This window comes from Siphateles boraxobius, unplaced genomic scaffold (assembly GCF_051911475.1).
Source record: "Siphateles boraxobius isolate OS27281-9 unplaced genomic scaffold, OSU_SipBor_1 31, whole genome shotgun sequence".
NCBI lineage: Eukaryota > Metazoa > Chordata > Actinopteri > Cypriniformes > Leuciscidae > Siphateles > Siphateles boraxobius.
In genome coordinates, this window is record NW_027508931.1 from 7,256,546 (window position 1) to 7,273,739 (window position 17,194).

At 38.4% G+C, this 17,194-nt stretch overlaps 1 protein-coding gene across 3 annotated transcripts in view; it reads right to left on the reverse strand.

Moving 5' to 3' along the window:
• The window catches only part of tmtc2b (transmembrane O-mannosyltransferase targeting cadherins 2b), a 119,501-nt gene that overhangs the window by 17,653 nt on the left and 84,654 nt on the right, over positions 1-17,194 (reverse strand). For all 3 annotated transcript variants that reach the window (XM_077193625.1, XM_077193626.1, XM_077193627.1), the window contains 4 exons: positions 13,821-13,906; positions 12,264-12,448; positions 11,956-12,034; positions 2,614-2,735 (listed from right to left, as the gene is read on the reverse strand). In XM_077193625.1, the coding sequence (XP_077049740.1) occupies positions 2,614-2,735; positions 11,956-12,034; positions 12,264-12,448; positions 13,821-13,906 (472 nt within the window). The remainder of the gene's footprint in view (positions 1-2,613; positions 2,736-11,955; positions 12,035-12,263; positions 12,449-13,820; positions 13,907-17,194) is intronic.

The following is a 17,194-nucleotide window of genomic DNA, read 5'->3' on the forward strand; positions in this document are numbered from 1 at the left end:
TGAATACTGTTAAACCTTACTTTATTGTTTTTTAATGTTTCACTTCAATGTTTAATTATTAAAAACTAGATTTTTGCTGTGGTATCGAAGTTAAAGTGGGCTTTAAGTAATAAATGAAAAGCAAAGTTACATTAACCCCCTATTTATTTTTTTTGCTGATCAGAAAAATGATCCAATCTGTGATTCAAAAATCATAATATGATCCGAACCATAAGTTCTGTGATAGAAGCAACAGCAAAAAAATAGAAGCACCAGCAACAGAACTTGCCTAGCCTTACACACACCCCGTCTATATTTGCCCCTGTGAATCTTTTTTTAAATTATTTTTATTATTATTATTATTATTATTCTTGTTCCTTTTGTGGAATACAGCAATAACAATTAATTTATTATTGGATATTTTCTTTTTTTTAGATATTTCTATTTTGCGGGACTCCCGCAAATCACTTTAATCTCCCGCGACCTGCACATATGACTTTTGTACTGCCCGCACCCACACTTGCTCATCAAATACGTTACGCCGGGTTCTGCAGGAGTGCAGGCCTCTACTGTGAGTCCCTGTGGATGTTTACGGACAGAGTGTCTTTTATGTCAACTAACAGAGAAAGGAATGTCAAATAGAGAGAGGGACGGAGAGGCAGAGCCCTTTGATCTCACATAATTCATTCTTGGCTGTGTGAAATTATGTAACTGGCAGAAATGTTTGGTCAATATAAACTGTTTATGGAGTTTTATAAAAAATAACTTCAGCCAAAAGTGTTTTAAATTTTACCCATATATGAAAAGTCAGTTATGGTACCAGCACAAAAATAAGTAAAATAAAATAAAATAAATAAATAAAAATAATATATTTATTAAAAAAATATATACACATACATATATATACACACACATATATATATATATATATATATATATATATATATATATATTATATATATATATATATACACAGTATATATGTGTGTGTGTGTATATATATATACACACACAGGTGAAACTCGAAATATTTGAATATTGTGCAAAAGTTAATGTATTTCAGTAATTCAAATTAAAAGGTGAAACTAATATATTTAGTATATATAACTATATACATATGTATGATTATAAAGTATATAGACATTTTGGCTACAGCTTCGGCCTTTTTGCCTCATTTTAATGAAAGATGACAGAGGACAGGAAAAATGTAGAGAGAGATCCCTTATGGAAAACACACACCTGATATGAACCAACATTTCCAAAATGAGCACCAAAGCTTAATATGCCTGGAACATGTTCAACTGCTATTTAAAAGTGCGATTCCAAGAATAACTTTTATCTTTAGAATAGCATGCACAGACGAAACATTCACAATGATAACAGGAACCTGTAATAAGAAAGTATGTTGACTTTACACGATACCGCTAATTAGTGGAGATTCTATCACATTTCTCATTTGATTTTCTTGCCATAGTAGCTTAATAGTGAAGCTCCATTTCTGCAAGAAGCCGTCAGAACAATCCCTCTTTCAAAAGCACACTGCTTTCCTTGTACTGTCTGCCTGAGCTTTCAAAGATGCTAAATTAAGACAGCCTGTATTTTCTTTACATAATCAGCTGGTGGTGGCCTCATGGAAGAAAAAGGCCCGAAGAGGACCATATGGCAAGAATGGAAATGAAAGGAGACAGACACAGGTAAACTCTCAGAGCAATCCCCTCAACCTTTTTTTAACACATGTTCTCTCATGTCTGTCCATACAGATTTCTGCTGAGTGAATTCAGAACCAGGGCATATGTGCGAGTAATCCGGTCTTCTGTTTTTTAGCTAGATCAGTTTTTCAGTTCTAAATTTTAAGATTAGAGAGAAAGAAAGAAAGAATGCCTTTGGTTTTAAGGCATGACTTCTCGGTTTAGATTTATAGATGAAATAGGTTTCTTTATATAATGGTATTTTCTTGCAGAAAGCCAGTGTCTGCTCAAGCCTAAAGGGTATTTAACGTTCAATGAGAGAATTTTGACTTCTAGATAAGGACGTTTACGGAGTTGCTAATAGGTAATTTATCTGATGTCTCAGTGTGTTTAGTCTGTAAAATGAAAGAAGTCCAATGTTGTTTGGGAACCTTTTGACTTTTATTATATGGTCAAAAACAGCAAGCACTGTTTCTGAACTCCCTGAAACGTCTCGAATATAGATTTTTTCCAGGAACGTACTCATCACAATATTCCTCATTTAAATAATTCCAACCCAAGGCATATGCAAAAAATATGTTGTTGCCATGTCCAAGTGTAAGCTGAAACTTGCGGTTGTAGTAAGGGATGTGACACTTGCGAAACACACTTGAAGTGCTTGACCAATCACAACACACTGGTCCAGCCGACCAATCAAAGCACATTGTGCTTTTCAGAAGGAAGGGCTTCGTGGAGAAAGGTACTAAACAGAGCATTACTGACAGAGTGGGAAGAGAGGTGCTGCAACAATGTAAAATGTGTAAAACAATGTGTTTCTTGAACATTCAACCATGAAAATCTATTCTTATACACCCCCAAAACAAAATTAAAGACATTGTAAAAAGGCATAATATGGCCACTTTAACAACTATGTAACCCATTATTCGGTATTAGAGTGTGAGTTTACCGTCATAGCCAGGAGCTTGCCGTAAGTGAGGTGTGCAGGTATATGGTCCGGCTTGGATCGGAGAGATTCCTTATACCAGTGTTCTGCATCTGTCAGTTTGTTCAGCCTCATGTAGGCCTCTCCTATGAGGGGAGGAGACAGGGGTCAGGTCAACATGTCAAAAGTTAAGGAAGCACATAACAACCCCTCTCGCCATGGTTTATCCCATAGCAAAAATAGAGGCAGTCAACTGAAAATGACCCACAAAAAGTCTGAAATGTGGTACTGGAGCCTTCGTTCATTTATGTGAAATGAGCATTGAGTGAAACCAACATTAAGCTGGGTGACTGTTTAGTGACCAGCAGACATTCAATTATTTATTAGATTACATTAGATTATTTATATTAGAAAATTTTTGGTATATTTAAAAAAAAAAAAATGTAAAGACATGGGGCATCACAAATAATCCTGCCAGCAATGGCCTTTTGGATTTTTTTATGTTTTTGAAAGAAGTCTCTTATCCTCACCCAGGCTGCATTTATTTGCTCAAAAATACAATAAAACAGTAATATTGCAAAATCTTAATGATAAAAATATATATTTTTTATAATTTAATCCATTCCTGTGATGGCAAAGCTGAATTTTCAGCATCATTACTCCAGTCTTCAGTGTCACATGATCCTTCAGAAATTATTCTAATACGTTTCAGGATCTAATACGATGCAAGACGAATAGCAAGTTTAAAAGAAAACTATTTATTTGAAATAGAAATCTTTTTAATAAAATACAAATTTACTCACACTTGGTTCAGTATTTATTTTGGATTGAGCATAAAAAGTTACATTAAAAACTGTAAATACATCATAAGCAAAAACACACTTTAAAAATCTAAATACTTAAATTAATTAGCTAACAATTATTTTAAATCAAAAACACTATATATAAGAAACAAACAAACAAAATGTATACTACTATAAAAATACAGCGCCCTCTCTGGCCTTCAGCTCAGCAATTGTCCTAGCGCCAACCCTACTCTTATAAATCCAGATGTAAAAGCAGACTCTTTAAGACACGAGTATAAACACACACTCCTATCCTTTAAACATCATCTGATACCTCAGCCAGCTTCATGCTCCCACCCTTCTGCAATAACACACACGCTCCTCTCAGACAGATTATTACAGAAGAGTGAATCACAGCTACTTCACTGAGATAACACAGCCTAAACATTGTTAATGTAATGTAATTAGAGCAAAAATAACATAAGCAGAGGGTACGTGACTACACTGGGGTTTCACATGACCCGCCAATCTCAATACAAGTCTGTCTGTGTTTTGTTGGTGTCAAATATAGGACATTATGGGTCATTAAAACAGCCTCAAGTCAAATAACTCTGGAGTTTTCTGTATTATATATATATATATATATATATATATATATATATATATATATAAAACAGTAATCATCATCTAATCACAGTTCAAGAGAAGCATATCTTGAGGAGAGGGGATCTTGTTTAATAGTTATTAAAGTGCTTCATTAAAGTCTTAAACATTTTGAGGAGTGCATTTTTGATATTTTAAATTCAAATTCATAACTGACTTACACTGAGGATTCTTTTTATATTAATATAAAGAAATTACTTTGTTGTTATTCAGTCACAATCTATTACGGTGTATATAACCAATCTATTGCACTGTAGCCTATTCCAGTTCTTACGTTCCAAATTTGATGTCATGTGATTTATTCAGTTTTTGATCAATTTACCACTTCAACTTCAATAGTGACTGTTGACTAAAATACTTGTATTTGTATTGGTATGTAATAAAAAATAAAATCCAGTATTTAGCATATTCCCTGTCAATATTAATGATGTCAGGTGTTACAATTGATGTGAATAGCTATTGTTTTTAATGCATTTAAATGTATACTTGCATGATTATCTTTCTGTCTTTAATCAATTACAAATTGATATGGATAAAATACACAACCAAAAAAAAATGTGTTAGGCACTGTAGATACTAAGGGTTACTTTGATAAGAATTCACAATCAAATATTTACAAATATTTGGTTGTACCACCTGACTAAAAAAAAAAAGAGAGTCAAAAAATTAAATTAAACACGCTGAAATGTTATTTAACAATTACATTTTTTTAAATGCATAATTACTGACTCTGCATTACATCCATCTTGACCTTTTCAATTTGTCATTGACCAGTATGTACAAAACGTACACATGTTGGACTATTTAGCAATTTAAAAGGATTGTTTAACATTTCGACACAATCTGATTTCCTCAGAAAAGTTGTATTTGGCTTAGTTGGTCAGAGAAGACAGCTGCCAATTTTGGCTGTTAAAATGAGCTACATACACTTGAAACAACAAAAAAAAAAACACAAGAACACAGAAAAAGACAAGTGACCACAAATGAGCTTGGGGAGAAGCAAACAGGGAAAGGAGAAAAAATACAGTTATGATGACATAATTGTGAGAAAATGGATGAGAAGGAAAGCTGTGGGTTGGTAAATGGGTTGCATAAGATATTAAAATCCAACAGTTTTCTCCCATGCTTTAAATAAAATGGGATAATGATTCTCACGCTTTGAATGATTCTCACGCAAAGAAAGCTTTGGAAATGGGTTCATGAGAAAAAGCACCAATACAGTTACAGACCCACACTTGTGAGACAAGATTAAAAAAAAAACAATATGGAGTTACACTTACAGTATGTAAGGGATAATGTACAGTCAGTCAGTTTTTATCACAAAATAAACCTGACACGGATGGTTTGTATCACCCTGAAGGGGTTTATTTTGCAAACAATGACCTGCTGACTGTACATTATCCTAGTTATTACACAAATGCTTACCAAATAAATACTGTGTATGGACATGAAATATTGATTTGAGTTGAAATATATTTAAATTATCTTGTGGACAGCTTACCTAGCTTATCTTGAGTATTTTATTATTTTGTAGCTAGCTTAAAGCCAATGCAGAAAACAATCATCTTAGAAACAAGGGAAGACACTGCAACAATGTTACATAAACGTTATTTTTATTTAATTATTTAATTATTTATTTTTAAAGAAATTAAGTTTTATCAAGTAAAAATGCATTAAATTAAGCAAAAGTGACAGTAAAGACAAGTATAATGTTACAAAAGATTTCTATATTTCAAATAAAATGCTATTCTTTTGAAATTTCTATTAATCAAAGAATCTTGAAAAAAAGCATAATGGTTGCGACAGAAAAAAACTAAAAAACAGTTTTGTCATCACAGGAATAAAATACATTTATTTGAAATCTTAATATTTCATTATTTTTTATTATGAAAGACTACTTAAGATTTTTTTTAATCTCACTGACTAGTTGGATGTAAAAGATCCATTGGAAGTTTTATGCTCATTATTAACAAAACTATCCTCCAAGAGACATACAAATACCACAGGTACGCTGCGATAACACAATCACATATACAGCTTGTGTATATACAGTAATGTGAATAAGTTAGGACACCCATGCTAAAGTTGCCTAAAAAGAGGAATAAAAAAATTATCTTTTGGAAATTGATCTTAATGCCTTAATTTAAAAAAATGAGGAAAAATCCAACCTTTAAGGACAGCAATTTTCTTTGTGAATAAATAATGTATCATAAATAAATAAAAGTTATTTCTTAAAATACAGGGTGCATAAGTCAGGACACCCCTATGTTAAATTCCCATAGAGTCAGGCAGATTTTTATTTTTAAAGGCCAGTTATTTCATGGATCCAGGATACTATGCATCCTGATAAAGTTCTCTTGGCCTTTGGAATTAAAATATCCCACATCATCACACTCCCTTCACCATACCTAGAGATTGGCATGGTTTTATTTCAGTTAGCCTAATAACTGGTTTGATTTGCATTGAGAGATGATCTTATGGAAAGTGCCCCATGCCAATCTCTAGGTATGGTGAAGGAAATGTGATGATGTGGGGCTTTATTCATTCCAAAGGCCAAGGGAACTTTATCAGGATGCATAGTATCCTGGATCCATGAAATAACTGGCCTTTAAAAATAAAAACAGTGTTTCCCCTAGGATTCTTTTTTAGGGGGGGGGGGGGGGGGGGGGGGTACTGCTAGTGTTGCGGAGCGGGCGTGTTACGGATACGTGGTGTAATTTTTTTTCAATCAAAAAGCATGTCTAATTAATTGAAATCATGTATTATGAATCATTAAACAATACTTTTTTTTAAAATATATGAAAAAAAATGTCACACTAATTAATTCTGCGCTAATTCACACTAACACTAATTCTGTGTTGTGTTTTTTCTGGTAATAAAATGAAGACATAAAACAAAAATTGTATCATTTATCATCAATTTTAATCATGTGAAATTAAATAAACTTTTTGTCAAATAACTTGCTGCACAATGAGCTTTACTGTTAAAATTAAAACATGGATTATTCCTTAAAAATTTCAGTTTTGATGATAATTTATTTGGATTAGTGTTAGTGTATTATTACATTGGGACATATCTAAATTCTAATGTACAACAGTAATATATTTCTGTCAAGTTAAACCGAACTTTTATTTTGACGGGTTGCCGTGAAGACCTTTTGAGTTTCTGTGTGTTTATGTCATGATGATAGTTGTTCTCAAATGAAGCGGTTAAATGATCACGAAGTAGGGTTGGGAACATACTGTCTATGGTTGGGAATCGTAAGAAATTTTTCGGTTCCGATTCCGGTTCCGCCAAACGATTCCGGTTCCGGTTCCCATTCAATAAAAATTATTAAAACTAATACAAATAGTAGTACGGGGAAAATACACAATCCTTTTTGTGTTTTATTTCTGATAGGCCCTACTTGTCAAATGAGTTTAACAGACTGGCAATGTCAACAAATGCAACATATTATTTAGCAATATTTTTTTCTGAAGGAAAATAAAAAAATGTTGCATTCTCAAGGATAATTTGGGACCTCTCCTATATCTTATTGTATATCCAGCAGTGGAATACCCTCTCAGAAGGGGTAGAATATGCTTGAACACACATGTAAGATCCAGACAGGTGAAACATAATATTTTTTAAATCGGTTTGAATGATTGATTTCTGTGAAACTTCACTTGTTTCCTTACTGGATTAAAGTGCTCTAGCAGTTAGTAAACAGAAATGCATGCGTCTTGCGGAAGAACATTGTAGCCGGAGCTACTTCTCTATGTTTATGTCAATGACGCGAGTGAGTCACGCAGGCACTGGGCTACTCCGCAGCAGTGCCGAACCGACCAGTGTAAAGTAGTCTGAGTCTAAACGCTTATTACAGCCTTACCGTAGTGATTCAGGATAAGACAAAAACACGTTTTGAAAAAAGGCATTCATGATGTAATCGCTCATTATATACATTTTGTAAATTCTGAAGCGAATTTTCGTTATTTGAAGCGACTTTCAAAAGGTGATTAACTGTTTTAACATCAGTGTTTATTCTCGAACTATAAACTTTTATCTCAGTACTTCTGTGATCATTTGAATATTTTTAACACAGAAATATCGATACTGTGTTGTTGAAAAGACAGAAAGTAAAGCTAACGATAGATGTTTCATGTCAGCGACAGCGCAAACAGATTTGAATGTCCCGGTGTGAAGTTTTTGTCATTTAGGAATAAGATCGCGTGGGTGTTTGAATCGAGATCGTTTAAAGATTAATGGTGCAGCTCTACTGTCTTATTCTCTCTCTCTGCGTTGATATCTGACGCAATTTTTTTTAACTTGTTATACGAATAGCGCGAGGGACAGTGCATTCATTACAATTTTAATATTTATGTGGTGAGACGTCGCTATTAAAGGATAAGCTCCCAGCACTTCGTCCACACATCGCATCAGAACCAAAAACACTACCGGTTCTGCATAAGAACCGGTTCTCGGTTCCCAACCCTATTACGAAGTGACTTTCAGAGTGGATCTAGAGCAGTGGTTCTCAACCTTTTTTGGCCCAGCGCCCCCTTTCCAAGATCCAGAACCCTGACCGCCCCCCACCACCACCAAAAAAGGGCTAAATGTCTTTATTGAATGTATGCTGATTATCATTCTGTTATAATAATAATAATAAAAACAATAATAATGTGTATGATTGACGTCCTTATTTTCTTCTTAAAATTATAATTATCATTATTATTATTATGAAATCCGTAACTTTAAGTATTTAAATTGTGAAACATTTATGTATTGAGTCGGTATATCCATTTTCAAAACCGTGCTTTTGTCTTATTCTGAATTACTAAAGTACACCTAATAAGTGTACATAAGGGCCGCATCGTTTTCTCCTTTCCACAAGCGCTTGCGCTCCCGTCTGTTGTTGCTAAGAAAGCATGAACTGCGCTCTCCATGACATGATGACGAGGATTCATTGCATTTGATACAAAGGATTGATTGATTTCTAGCCCTTGCATTAGCTTTACTAGTAGATATATTTATGGAGATGAGAAAAAAAAAACCTGCCCTGTACAGCTATGATCAGCTGTCCGGCCGAGCGTTCGATGTTGTTACGGAAAGGCCGAAGCTGATCAGATGGGTTTTGTCATTATGACTTGCTGTGCACTTGCGGCATTCTGAAAAGTTGAGATGTTTTCAACCGAGGCGTCGGTTAACATATTATGTCTTCAGTTAACTAATTTATAGTTATAAACGCAAATAATAATAATTACCATTATTACCATTATTATTATTACATTTGGGCTATGTAGAAGACGCTTTTATCCAAAAAAAAAAGAAGAACAACAAAGCAATTCTTCAAATGTCTCTCACAATACAAGTTAGTAGTTAGTAGTAAGATTATCACAAATAAACACAAGATGTTTACGCATATCCAAGTGTGTGTGCGGAGTGTGGCGCTTGCTGCATGCAGGCACGATCACGTGCATTTTCCTATCAACAGTGGAAACAACTGAAAATACTAGCTATATAATTTCTGGTCATACAAAAACAACCCGGACTTCGCTATCATAAGAGAGATGTTATAGGAGGCCACTAACCCACTGTCTGTCTGGTTTACCTTCCTAGCGAACATCTTGGAGATGGACTGTTTCGAAAGCTGCTCCTTGATGTTCTGGAAAAACGCAGCATCCTTGGATGCCTTATCCGGGTGAATTTTAGTAAGGGGCTCCTTAAGACGGGACGGTTTCATTGCCTCGTTAGAAAAAACCTGCTGGCAAAGCAGGCACATAGGGAGCTGGATGTTCGTGGGTGAGGGAATAAATCCATATTTAATATACTCGACACTATACTGTCTGCACTTCTTCTTGTTTTCCGCCATGATGTTTAAATGTGTTTTGATGTCAAAATTGTTTTAGTTTACGTGATTGTGTGCATTTTGATTGGACACATTAATCTTAAACCGCGAAGCTTGTGTACATTTTGATTGGACACATTCTTTCTACCACTCTGCCGGCTGCGGCATTTGTTTTTAAGCGTTGCCATGGAGATAATTTGCCGGTAACTAGCCGGGACAAGTCTGAGTGGGCTACTAGCAACATTTAAATATTAATTAATTAACACAGACATAATTTTATTTTACATTAAAACATGGACGCTATGGAATTATGTCGGACAGAGACGCATTCGGAAGGGCATTTTCAAAAGTGCGAATGACTCATTCATTCTTTTTTTTTTCTTTTGCGCAGGTAATGTTTTGAAAGACGATGTCTTGTAACGTTAGCTTACTGATGTAAATAAATAAAAATGTATACAAAGATGTGATGATGTCCTGATTCACTTTCTTTTTTTTTTCTCTTTTTTTTTATTGCATAACAAGAACAATATATAACATACACATACGGAGGATCACATATTATATCTATTACATTCATAATAGCATCAAAGAAACAATAGACAGAAAGAAAAAAAAAACTATAAGGCGAAACATTACAAAAAATTCCAAAAAGAAAGGGATTCAAAAATAGTATACATCCGTTTCGCTTTTTTATTTCTTACATCTTTTAGGGAGACTTTCACTTTCCGTAACGGACTGAAGTACGCGTCCGAGTGAAGACAACACATTTCAGCGCTAGATCGTCTCTTATTTAACAAACGAATGAAACGAATGCTGCTAGTTAACTGGATATGTTTTATTTGTATTGGTACATCCGTGCCGCGAGATGTTTTAAAAGTGTTTCAAAACCGCCCTGTAGGCTAAATGACGCCTAGGCTACTATTTCATATACCGGTAGGCTACATGTTCTACGATATGATATTTTATATTAATATTCTCATAGGAACCTGAGACTCGCGCTTGGGACTGCACGTGCGTATTGGATCGTCTGGCCTGGTGGGACTCCGAATGAAGGTGGAATGGATTTGAGCAGCAGCGTGGAAATCAATGCTGTACCTAAAACGCCCATGCATTCAAATTAACATTGTATGTGTTGTCAGAGGCTTAAAAAAGTTGTGATAATAACAGTGAGTATATAGTGCCACAGCACAGTCAGACATAACGCCCCCCATTTGTGCCTGAGCGCCCCCCTCTCAGCTGCCTCGTTCCCAACGCCCCCCGACACTGTCCAAACGCCCCCAAGGGGGCGGTACCGCCCCCGTTGAGAAACGCTAATCTAGAGCCTGGAGAGGAAGTTCATGCGTTTGTGTCTTCATATAGGCCAAAAAATAGCGCAAGCGTCATACGTGCTTCAGTGTGTGTGTGTGTGTGTGTGTGTGTGTGGTAAATGAAACTGCGCGTCGGCGGCACCATTCATTCACACAGAACATGCAGGATTCGTATTTAAATAGTCTTTGTGTTTTAATATTCACACACACTAGTCTACATCGCGATTTGATTTCAAGTGTACTGAACTGCTTTCTATTTTTTCCTCAAATTTACAAATTCCGTGAAATTCCGCGTTATACACTAAATTCCTTTTTTTATGACTGGATTTCGTCAGCATTTTAGGGGGGGCGGGGGGTCGTTTTGGGGGGGCGGGGCGCCCCCCCAAAACAATGGTAGGGGAAACACTGAAAAATCTGCCTGACTCTATGGGAATTTAACATAGGGGTGTCCTATGCACCCTGTATTTTAAGGAAGAACATTTATTTATTTATAATACATTATTCATACACAAAGAAAATTGATGTCCTTAAAGTTTGGATTTTTCCTCATTTTTCCAATTAAGGCATTAAGATCAATTTCCAAAAGATGATTTTTTATTCCTCTTTTTAGGCAACTTTAGCATGGGTGTCCTAACTTATTCACATCACTGTATATATATATATATATATATATATATATATATATATATATATATATATATATATATATATATATAAACTGCATCATTATAAAAATATATATGACTCGGAATAAAGTATTCAGTGAGTCGAAAGAGACAAACTTTACCCATCATATTATAAAGGCTCTGTGGGGCAAACTGCCTGGGCATCTTCTGAATTGCTTCTTTATATACCGATATGGCCTCCTAAAAAAGGATTACACCATTAATTCAATAAAAAGCCACAACTATAAGCATAACGAAACACTCAGAATAAAAGCCAATTCCTGTGAAACCTTTTTTAAAAAGGTTTATAAATTACAATTGTGGTTCAAAAATGGTTTGAGACTTACACTTTCATGTCATTTCATTATTTCAGATTGGCTGTAAACAGAATTTAAAACTAAAGGGTTTAACTGTGCAAAGATCAGCTCACCTCCTGGTGACCCTGTTCATGAAGAAGCTTTCCCAGGTTATACAGGCAGCTGGTGACTGAGCTCTTGTGTGCATGAGGATCCTTCAGGTTTTCATCTGGGATATCGGCACAAGTGACAAAGGTGCGCTTGGCCTCCTCTAGACGGCCCTGGTTCATCAGGACAATTCCTGTGTTCAAGTAGGCGGCTGAATGGGAAAGAAAAACGGGTGAATATCCTTGCATAAGGTAACGAGGCTTACTGAGGCTCAAAGAAAGACCTCCACTGGGGCTAGTGGAATGAACTAGTTGATTTATGCAGATCAGCGGCCTGCAGTCTAGTCGATAAGGTGCCAATACATATTCACTATCATCCTGGCCAGACTCAACTCTAAATCAGCAGGGGAATATCCACTCCAGCTGCAAGCTTAATTCTGATTAACTTAATAGACCACAATATAAGCATAGAACCACAGATAGAAATGAGGAATGACTCAATGATTAATTTATTAAGACGGCCACTTGCCGCCACCTATTGATTTATTGTTTAAAGGTATCATTGATTTTATTTTTTTATTTTATTATTTGTTTAAACATTAATCTCATAATATTTTACCGTTGCTATTTTGTAGTGTAAATTCATTTGATTGATACAGCCCTTTTTATTAAAACTGAATTTGATCAAATGTAAGAATTTGACATAAAACATATATTTAATTCAATTCAGTTTAATATTTAGTAAGGATAATAAAGGTAAATAACGCCCTGGTGACCCCTTACAACAAATTACTTTGTTAAAATGTCACCTTTTTCACCACTTGTTTGCAGGTCTGTTTAATAGTTCAAAAAGTACAATAAATGTTCAAATTTCGATTTTTTAAGAATTTTTGAAAAGGATCTTTTAATAAATGCAACACGTTCCCAAAGTCATGTGAAATAATCGTGTTACATAATCGTGATTTCAATACTGACCAAAATAATCGTGATTATGATTTTTCCCATAATCGAGCAGCCCTATTCACACCTGCCCAAACGAAGCGCACCAAGGGGGAAAACGAACTCTAGTGCGATTCAACCGAACTAAACGAGGCAGGTGTGAAAGCACCCTAAGGCAGAGCAGCAATAATTTCCTTCCATAACACTAAAAAGAACATGGGAAATTATATGAGAAACCTTAAAACGGGCATACCACATGCATTTCATCTGGATACAGGACAAGCAAATACATCAATATTTGCCAGATACTATGAAAGGATTTTTGGCCTTGATTGTTTTCCTCAGTTGAAATCAAATAAAATGTCTGCAATTCCTTGACAAAAACAGAGCAACTGTTTAGTCCTGTGGATAATAATAATTTCTTTAATGCTGACTCACACACACACACACACACACACACACACACACACACACACACACACACACACACACACACACACACACACACACACACACACACACACACACACACACACACACACACACACACACACACACACACACACACTTCAATTTGTGGTTGCCTGGGCACAGTAAAGACTGAGAAGGCTTGAAATTGTTCATAAAAAGAGGAGCTGTACTTACAAGCCAGTGTTGGCCTGCTCCCAATTGCCAGCTTATAGTAGTGTAGGGCCTCTGAGAATCTATTGTTTTCCTGGAGCAACAGACCCCTGCAATCCAAGGGAAGAAGAAAAAAACAAGAACATATAGTGTATGGTGTTACGACCTAATAGTGCAACACGATTAATTCATATTGACAACAAAGCACACAGGTCATAAATAAACCATTATAGTCACTTCATTTATATCCAAATTTGTTCAATGATATTTGAGGTATACAGGCGTTAAAGTGGGCCGGAACGGTCCAGAAATGCGTTCCGGCACCTCAGATAAATTAATAAATAAATAGATTCATTAATTTCAACGAATCTTGCTGGTCCCGAGATGGACCGACTGGCCGACCAACCTCCCTTCCTCCCCGTTAATGTGGGCTGATGTGGCTACAGTGCCAGGGCTCAATTTTTGTCCCAGTGTTCAGCAATTTTAACATAGTATTGTCATCATAACAGTGTTGATGGACCAAAATAAAACCATTAAAATATCAAGTAAATGAGTATTGTGATACTTGGTGCCACAGTGACACTCTTGTCCCAAAAAATATTGCTATACCGCGATATTCAATATGTTGTCCCACGGTGAGTAATTTTTCCCTGTTGCACCTACACAAAATTTGACAGTTCCCCCACCTACCAAATCCCACTTCAACCACTGGAGGTATATAACTATGAAATACACGTCCAGAGAACAAAAACGACTCGGTTACTAACGTAACCTCGGTTCCCTGAGAGGAGGGAACGAGTATTGCGTAATGCTTACGCTATGGGAAAACTCCTTTTCTCGAGAAATATTGAAGTCTTTATGTAAAACGCATTGCAGCTGCACAGCATACAGCAATGAGCGAGGCAGCTCGGTCATTGGCTGTGCTGCGGCAACTTGCACGAACCAATGACGGGGCGACTCTGAACCCGCTTCCAATGAGCGTGCTTCGCGTCCACGCGCGTCAGAGCCCGCCAAGATGGGCGTGGCCAAGGGCTATATATTGGGCGCCCCGTCGTCTGAGTTCTTTAGGTTCAATCGACTGAAGCAAATTGACCAAGCACAAGCACGGCAGATTACGCAATACTCGTTGCCTCCTCTCAGGGAACCGAGGTTACGTTAGTAACCGAGTCGTTCCCTTTCGAGAGGTCTCTCCTATTGCGTAATGCTTACGCTATGGGAACGCCATGTAAAACGCCGTGCGTGCTGACTTCGCTTCTATTAAGCCGGAGGCCGGTGCCTGAGCTTTTGAGCGAAGTAATTATCCAACGAGCCAGCCGAAGGCGGGCTTTATAAAGGGACAACGTGGAACGGCCCAAAGGGCGTCCAAAGACACACACAAGCACATTTTTATGTACTGTCATGTATGAAAAATCCTCCACATCAGATGCAAAGATGTGATTCTATGAGGGAGGAGACAATGCTCAGCATGTACACACCCCAGCCTATGCATAGTTAGACCGACAGTATGTTAGAGTGCAATGAGGGGACATGTAGGTTATAAAACCTGATAAATGTGGACGGTGAGGCCCAGCCTGCAGCCGCACAAATATCTTGAATGGGTATCCCACTCGACCACGCCCACGAGGAGGCCATGCCTCTCGTAGAGTGAGCTCTGATGCCCAAGGGGCACTGAAGGCCCTTGGCTTCATAAGCCAGCGCTATAGCATCAACTATCCAGCGCGATATTCTTTGCTTTGACACAGCCAGACCCTTAGTGCGGCCGCCAAAGCATACGAACAACTGCTCTGTCTGTCTGAACAGGGCAGAACGTTCCAAATATACTCTGAGTGCCCTGACCGGGCAGAGTAAATTAGCGTCACTTTCGTCTGCTGGGGACGATAGCGCGGCCAAAGATATCACCTGTGCTCTGAAAGGAGTAGAGAGCACTTTAGGAATATACCCGTGTCTTGGCCTGAGGACAACCCTGTTGTCGTTAGGTCCAAACTCCAGGCAGGTAGCGCTTGATGACAGCGCGTGCAGGTCGCCCACTCTCTTGACCGAGGCGAGAGCCAGCAAGAGAGCAGTTTTGAGCGAGAGCTGTTTAAGGTGCACAGTTCAGAGGGGTTCGAACGGGGCACGCTTAAGTGCGTCCAGGACCGTGGCCAGGTCCCAAATCGGCACCGAGGGGGGGCGTGGGGGATTTATCCTCCTGGCGCCCCTCAGGAAACGAACAACTAGGTAGTTTTTCCCTAGTGTGCGTCCTTCGACCGGTTCATGTGATGCCGCTATGGCAGCCACATATACTTTGAGCGTGGAGGGGGTGCGGCCTGCCTCCAACAGCTCTTGTAAGAAAACGAGCACACTCGGTACTTCGCATGTCTCAGGATTCAGGTTCCTGGACTTGCAACAGTCACTGAACACCTTCCATTTCTGGGCATATAAGCGCCTCGTAGAGGGCGCTCGCGCCTCAGTGATGGTTCTCAACACTCCACTGGGGAGGTTCCCTGAAATCCGTTGAGGGGCCACGCATGGAGGGCCCACAGATCGGGGCGGGGATGGAGGATCGTCCCGTTGGCCTGCCTGAGGAGATCTAGCCTCAGTGGAATCGGCCATGGGGCAGATTGTATCATCTGCATCAGTTCTGGAAACCACGTCTGGTTTTTCCAGAGTGGGGCTACCAGGAGCACTGCACATTTCTCCTCCCTGATCCGACTGATGACCTGAGGTAGCATCGCAACCGGAGGGAAGGCATACAGCGGGCGGCTCGGCCAGACTTGGGCGAGCGCGTCCGTGCTCTTTGAAAAGAAGAGAGGGCAGTGCGTATTTTCCTTGGAGGCAAAGAGGTCGACCTCTGCTCTGCCAAAGGTTTGCCATAACCACTGAATCGTCAGGGGGTGGAGAGACCATTCTCCTGGGAGAACTTTGTCTCTGGACAGCATGTCCGCTCCCTGGTTCAGAACACCTGGCACATGCGCTGCTCTCAGCGAGCGCAGGTTGCGCTGGGACCATAGGAGGAGCTCCCTGGCCATCGAGTGCAGGGAGCTCGATCTGAGTCCACCCTGACGATTTATATGCGAGACTACCGTGATGTTGTCCGTTCGGACTAGGACGTGCTCGTCCCTCAGGTACGGGAGCAGGGCTCTGAGAGCCAAAGCAACCGCTTTCAATTCCAGACAGTTTATATGTAGGCGCTTCTCCGGGTTTGACCACAAGCCGGAGACAGGCCTGCCCTCGTAAAGGGCCCCCCAACCTATTTTGGAGGCATCTGTCGTGATCATTTTTCTCCTTGTGTTTACACCCAAACTCACGCCGGACTGATACCAATCGACAGCTTTCCAGGGCGTCAGGGCTTTTATGCAGCCGTGATTTGCTCTGATTAAAAAGTGGCCCGAGCGCCACGCGTGGGTGGGGACACGGCT